Source organism: Parasteatoda tepidariorum, chromosome 9, assembly GCF_043381705.1.
Source record: "Parasteatoda tepidariorum isolate YZ-2023 chromosome 9, CAS_Ptep_4.0, whole genome shotgun sequence".
Taxonomy (NCBI): Eukaryota; Metazoa; Arthropoda; class Arachnida; order Araneae; family Theridiidae; genus Parasteatoda; species Parasteatoda tepidariorum.
In genome coordinates, this window is record NC_092212.1 from 77,811,252 (window position 1) to 77,819,139 (window position 7,888).

Here is a 7,888-nt window from a genome sequence, read left to right on the forward strand (position 1 = left end):
GACCAACCATCGCTGAGATTCGAACCCGGTTCATCTAATTGGAAGGCAAACACTCTATCCCCTGAGCCATGAAAAAAAATTTGGGGGAAGGGGGGGACTTTGAGGACTTTGTTACCCCAACAGACTTAACGTGCACCAGTCAACATTTAATACACGGGGATTCTTCAGCCAGCTGGATTTGAACTCCCGTTCTCACGAACACGAGTCCAACGCCCTATTAGCCAGGTAATCCCGGCCTCGAACCTGCACCATTGTAACCGAAACATTCTCCGGTCATCACAAAGCCTCAGCCTAAAGGGAGTTTCGAGAATATTTCTTCTTCTTCTTTTAAATTAGAAGTTTAAAAAAGAAATTGGAAATTTTAGCGAGAATTGTTGATTAAATTTTAAATTTCAGTATAGCTTATCATCTCTCTAGAATATCTTTCTTTAGGATATCTTTTCATAACTTAGTCAATATATTGTAGCTGAATTTTTTATTTATTTCTACTTTTCTTTTTTCATCTGCATTATTTTAAATAATTACACATAAATAATCAAAATATTTTATAAATTATGATTTATTTATAGGTAATAAATATAATAGATAATTGTAGATTTAATAGATAATAATGGATTTAATGGATAATAATAAATTGATAATAGATTTCAGAACTCGTTTCTGGTATATATAAAAAAAGTTCTAACCCTCGGAACCCATGTGATCCTTTCACGGCGCACCTTTTTGGGAACCGCTGACTGTAAATTTATTTGAAACAGAAAACGATTTTCAATTAAACGTTTTAGAATAAAAGAAAACCGCACAAAAAAAAGTAAGATGAAACTTTCTCACCAATTTTGAATAATTTAAAATAAAAAGAAAAGGTAAAATCAATTCTCCCTGTCATCCTCAGAAATTACTCCAACGAATCAAACACATTTAGTATTTATATAATAATTCATTATTCTATTTCGTGTTTTTCGATAATAATTAACATTTAACGATAATAGTTGGTCGATAATTTAGGGTTCCATAACCGAAAAAATAGGAAACTACTCCTTTTAATAGGAAACTACTCCTCAAACTCAGCGTGAGCATAACAGCATACCATTATTAAAACTTCTAAGATTATTATTTTAAAAAGAAAAAAAGCGCAAACGATTTTTAATTTAACGCTTTCATTTGAAGAAGAGCGCAAAAAAAAGTAGGATGAAACTTTCTCACCAATTTAAAATAATTTCCCAAGCAAAAGAAAAGGTAAAATCAATCCCCCCTTTAACCTCCTGGAAATCCACCTACGAATCAAATATGTTTAGTATTTATATAATAATTTAATCTTTCAGTTTCTATTTCTTCTAGCTTGGAATTTTTCAAAGGAGCCGCCGCCAATTCCTACATACTCAAAAAATGGGTTATTTGAGATTGGCAACCTCTTGGAAGTGGAAGTAGAAAGGGGGGGAAAGAGTGAAAGGGCTGACGGCTTTTCATAGGTCGACCCCCTCCTCTCTTCATTTCATTTCCTCTAAGAATTCACTCTCCTTAGGATGCGATGATCTAGTTTTATAATATGTCATCTCTATATAAGGAGTAATTCCTTATTCATTGGTCAGTATTGTTGTTTGAACGCGAGTGAAATTCACAACTTGTTCTAAAACAGGTAAGTCTTTCTCTGATTGTTGAATTATAATTGCGTGGAATTTAATTTTGATATATGTTCAGTTTCAAAAAAAAAATTGCATAAGCAAGTTCATGCGATAACTTTTTTTTTTCAAATAAAAACTTACTTAAAGATAATTTTAAAACTGAAACTTTTTTTTCAATTCGTACATAAACCTTAAATATTTATCGTCAGCAACTTTTTTTAATCTTAACTTTTTGCTTGCAGCTGGTACTAATGGTTCAGAATAGTAGGTTTAAAAAAAGGCAAAAGATAAATACCATTCAAAGAAAAGCAATACATGCGAAAGTATTACATGCTAAGATTTAAATTTTAGAGTGATTATCAAACTCTTGTTTTTAATTACTTAAAATAAATTTTATGGATATACGTCCAATATAAGTTATGGAACAAACACCTTAAATTTATACTAAGAACTCTTCTTTGGCCTTATAAGATCCCTTTTTAAACCCATTAATTACCGGATTGCAATTTTTCAATAATTCGAATATTAATATGAAATATTGTTAAATCAACAAATAAATTAATTGTAAAAAAAAATTTTCTTGAAATTTTTTGACTTATCGAAAAAAAAGACTAAAAATGTATGAAATTTAGGTATACAAGACAAAGTTCTCAAAAAATATTAAAATCCAAAATATTAAAATCCAAAATAAGTATTGCAACGATTTTAAAAACATTTTTGTTTGAATTAAAACGAATAAATAATCCTGAAACTCATTTAATTCATTCATTAAATTTTATATTTATCCAAAATAAAATATGAAACCTTTAAGTTTTACAAAGAACTCTTTCCTTGTTATTTAAGATCATTTGTTTAACACAGTTTAATGTTTATTTTGAAATTCTTCAATAATATTTCTTTTCCTTTTATATATTCGAAAGTAGAAAATTAATTTAAAAAACAGCACCTATAAAGTTTTTTGTTTCATCTAAAAATTCTTACAATTTAGGAATGTAATCGAAAATTTAAAAAACTCTCAAATTTTTAAATTATTTGAGATTCTAGAAGGAAAAAAAATTCTTTTAATTGTAAGAGCATTTTATAAATTTAAGTTATCAAAAAGTAAGTTTTGAATTGATGGATAAAATTCATTCTTTTTTCTTTTTTTTAAGAGCATTTTTTTTTTCTGTATATCATGAAATTCTCACAAACAAAAATATTAAATACGTAAAGAGTAAATTTCCTGAGCATTATCAAAATTCAAATCTATCATTAGTTTTATAGCAAATGCTTATCTATTTCTTTTTCAATGAAATAATTAAAATAAAACAAAAAATTTTGTAGAATACAATTCATTTAATGATTTCTTACAAATACACAATTTACCCAATTAACCAACTCATAATATGAATCTAACATTAGTTAACAGATTTCTTACGAAACTAATCAAGTGATAAAAACATTTTATACAACAACTAAATAAGATGATTTTACTTAAATAAATAAAAATTATAATAAAAAATCAAACAAAATAATCCACTAAATCTTGTTTTTCGCTATTTAAAACTGTGTTTAACACTAAATAATAATAAAACTATATATTCATAGTTATAACTCTCTTACTATTACACCCTAATCATTATTATGAATTTTCAATTTATTTCATAAGTAACTTTATGAGTGTGCACATTATTCTGCATTTTATAAGCATATCATTTTGAGTCCTAATGTTAACTAAGTGCAAAAATACTTTTCCTTTAATTTTTTTAAAAAAAATTGTTCTTGAAGGTTGTTTAAGCATTAAATAAAAAAAAAAACAAGCGATTTCATAAAATGAAATATGACAAAAAAAATTCCCGTCTTGAAAATCTTATTTCCAGTTTTCAAAACCTTGTTTCAGTTGAATACTACAAACTAATTAGGAAATCAATAGGTTGCATTATTTATAAATTAAGTTCTCAACTAATCATATTTTTAATCCTAAATCAGGCAAAATATTTATGCATTCAAGTTTTTATTGACATTTAAGGAAGTAAGATTTACAGTGAAAACTAGACAAAAATTGAAATTCACTACCATGACGGAAAATTCTTAAATGATCAGAAGTTTTGGTACCAAATTTGGTATTAAAGTCTCAATACAAATATTGTTTGACAATTGTATTTAAAATACAGTGTTTTGATTTAAAAAAAACTCACAAAGCTGATAAAAATTTTAATGTGACATAACACTACAACATAAAAGAAAAATATTAAAAACTCAAACGAAAGAAGTTAGGATAAAAGGATTAGAATATTAAAAGTCAAATTTTGTTTGACAATCGAAATAAAATTTAATTGTATATAAAACAATTTACTTCTTAAAAATTTAAAAACAGAGAAGGTTTTAAAATAGAATAGGACATTGGATTGATAGTAAGTTAAGAAATACAAAAGAAAAAATTATAAAAAAAGAAAAAATTGCATAAATCTCAAACTTAATATGAAAATTTTTCATAATAAAAATAATTTAATTGCATAGAAAATATAATTTTCCTTTTAATAAAAATCGCAAACTGAAAAAAAATAATTTAATTATGTTATAGCACTATAACAAGTTTCAAGCCCTACAGAAGACACTATATTTCATTCAAAGAATTTCATAAACGGAAAAGAAAAAAAAAATTTTTAGTGATACAGCATTATAACAAGCTTCAAACTTAAAAGAAACAAAATAAGTACTTTAAGGTTACACTGAAAATAGTTCAGAAAATGGTATTTATGATACTTGCACTAGTATCCCTAAAATAACTATTTAATCTTTAATTTGAAACTTTAAAATAATTATCTTTTTATACTAATGTGCCTTTTAATATCTGTAGTATACAATTTATTTAAAAATGCAACTATTTCACCACGATAAATGAAAATTATAAATGACAGAACTATTATCAAAACAAAATTTCCCTTCATATAACAAGTATATAATGCAGTCTGGTATCTTCTAAATATGTATAAATGATAGCTTTTCTTTGAGTATTATCTTTTAAAATGCACATTTTTATTAAATCTTATGATATCAAAAACAATATGCAGCAATTTGTGTTGTAATAATTAGGTAAATATTACGCAAGGCATTAATTATGTCAATTTAATCAGAAATAAAAACAGCAATCAATTTAAACTTTCCACTATGAACTTAATCAAACATCATTCTTATGAAACAATATACTAAATCTTTTGTCAATGCATAACTTAATATTTAAAATGTATGTCAAGACACTTGTATATCTTTAAATTCATGTACCAGATTTTTTTTAGAAAACAAAATGATCTACACAACTACAGCATCGTTACTTCTGATGGCCACAGTAGCTCTGGCGCAAAGTCCATACCAGATATTTGGTGATGGAGGCGGAGGAGGAGGAGGACAAATACCACTTGGTTTAGGATCGCCTCAAGGATTTGGTGCTGGAGGACACCCATTTGGTGGAGCATATGGTGGCATGCCTCTGTTCGCTGGAGGTGAAGGTGGCGGATTTGGAATGCCAGCTGGCCTTGGTTTTGGAGGACCCATCTCAGCATTTGGACCACCTGGAGGACCAGTACCAAGTCAATTTGGTGGTGGTCCAGGATACGGAGGTCCATCTGGATATCCTGGAGGCAGCTATGCCCCTCCCAGTTATCCCAGCAGAGGTGGTGGGGGTGGTGGAAGTGGAGGATACACCATCCAAGGGATTGGCCTTGGTGAACGAGGACTTGGAGGACTTGGAGGAATGTAAGTTTCTAGAATGATTTCAGTTTAATTCATATTGTAACATGCATTATATTAAGAGTAACTGAATCACTTAATGCAGAAAGGATTTAAGTTCTAATTTATGCTTAAAGGATTACGATTAGTAGGGTAATGTTTTTAAGCTCTTTGATATAGAGTCATTCAATTTTAAAATATGTTACTCAAACAAGAATTTTAACTTAGCGCTTTTAGGGCTCCAAATTTGCTCAACAAAGATCCTACAACAACATACACCATGGAACAAATATTGGGATGTCTAGTTTTGCCATAATGAACCAAGATAGGCTTGTGATATCAAACCAAGATTCCCTTCTATCAAGGATCAATTTTAAAAAATTTAGACATTCCAATATTAGCTCTATATTGTAGGCATACAAAGGACCTAGACAGAAATGAATCTTGGTGCAATATTTAAAACTACTTTAGAACCAATATTACAAAATATAGTCACCCCAATCTTGGACCTATATTGTTATTATTAACTTATTCGGGTCTTTGATAGAAATGAATTTACATCCAATCTCCCAAGCCTATCCTGATACATTAGGATAAAATCTAGATATCCCAGTATTGATTCTATGGTTCTCGTTCAAGTAAGACCTTTATTAGACCCCAGTGAGCACAAGATTAGTTGCTAGGATAGAATTAGTTTTATGATGGATAAGTTTAAATCTTAATGAATTATATGTGTCCCTTAACATAGGTATAAATTAAGAAAATTAAGTCACTGGTCCAAAGGACTAGTAACTATAAAATAGTAAGGGCCTGTATACTTTTCCATTGGTCGGTTACATATTGTTATTATAAAAAAAATTTTAAAGTTATTAAAGTGAATTTAATTGAAAAGTTATAATACAGATATTACATAATACTACAATCGTGATAAAGTATACTAATTCGTGACATAAACATAGATTAAAAAATGAAACAAAGTACTGCTAATTTTTTAAATTTTATTTTATAACCCAACAGACTACCCAATTTTCAGCTTATGACTACTGAAGTTCAACTCCGTAGCCTTGAAATTTTGAACCCAATTCAGAAGACAAGGGGACTCCTAGTTTAAGTATTGGGAGAATTCCTCCTTCGTGGAGGACTTTTCATGGAACTAACCAGCATTTGCGTTACATGGAGAGAAAAACCACGAAAACTTCCCATGGTCAAGCTGAGGGCAAAGGGATTCTAACCCATTATCTGTCTACCACTGTCGATATTTTACATCAGCACAGGTCGGTGAGAGCCGACGACAAAATTCGTATCAACCAGCCTTGACTGGGATTCGAACCTGGTTCACCTCATTGGAAGGCGGATGCTCTATCTCCTGAGCCACCACGGCCCAGGACCACTATTAATTATTTAATGGTGGTCTGAATGAATTTTTAGTGATATTGAGGCCCCATTGATTTTCTAGCTCTGCATTACCAATGCCGTTTAAAGATAGAGCCCAAAAAATGGGGCCACTCTGCTTGGACATGGTTGGGCGATGCATGATCATATGGTACAGTTAATCCAAAGCTTGCAACATTTGTACTAATTTAATGCCACAGTAATTTAATGTTGTTGTTTTTTTCTAAATTTCAAATTTGCACTTATATCAAAACATCAACTTTAAAGAGTATTAAAATGTCGACACGGAAATTGAGATTATTGATCTTGTTTTCTTTCAGCTCACTTGGTGGACGGTCCCTCACAAGCCTCCTCCAAAATTTGGGGAGGTGATGAGATGAAGATAGATTAAGAAGACTGAATGAAAGCATAATAATATATGCCTGTAAATAGGACTATGCCTGTATCTTTGACCAGGCAGTGGGGTTATTGGTCTTAACCATTAACAAAACTGCATGCTTTTATCTTTTCTAAGTCTTTTGTAAATAAGAGTTCCTGATTTTTCTGTTCTTATTGTTGGATGGATGAATGTGATATATTTTATTTGTTGTACATAGACATTAATAAATTGATAATTTTGTTTGTATTGTATTTAAAATATTTTCCTTTTGAAAACACATTTTTTAATTCTCTGATGATTGAAAGAATTCAAAGCTCTTAGGGTGAATAGGCAAATCTTTCAACAAAAAATAAGCACCTTTTAAGTACTTTTTAAGCACTCAAAAAAATATTTTTAAGTACTATATACATTAACAAAATTCAAAATAATTTTCAGATTTTACATGATCGTGATAAAATAACTAGTTTCTGACAAAGAACTCTTTTCATGATTATATTAAGCACCATAAAAAGATAGAGATTTTTCGGTTCGATATCAGAGAGTGGAAAATGAAGCCTGAAATCGAGAATATCTTGCAAAATGCAGCAGAGGGGCACAAAAGAGTGCAAGAATCTCACCGAACCAAGCTCAGTGGACGCACGTGCGGACTCGCAAGTATTTCATCAAAATTTGTAAAATGATTGGCGCTTTCATATGCTATGGGCCGACGGTATGCCAGAAACGATTGTGTTTGAATAAATTGTGAGAATGTTGAATAGAACAACGTGAAAAGCACGCTTTTGCATAA

General features: G+C 29.7%; 1 protein-coding gene across 1 annotated transcript; it reads left to right on the forward strand.

The window, feature by feature from the left end:
- Positions 1–1,498: 1,498 nt before the first annotated feature.
- On the forward strand, positions 1,499–7,352 carry LOC107450989 (uncharacterized). The gene is made up of 3 exons (XM_016066939.3): positions 1,499–1,636; positions 4,901–5,357; positions 7,043–7,352. Exons 2-3 carry the CDS (start codon positions 4,909–4,911, stop codon positions 7,092–7,094), a joined length of 501 nt encoding a protein of 166 aa, XP_015922425.1. The 5' UTR covers positions 1,499–1,636; positions 4,901–4,908; the 3' UTR covers positions 7,095–7,352.
- Positions 7,353–7,888: the final 536 nt, after the last annotated feature.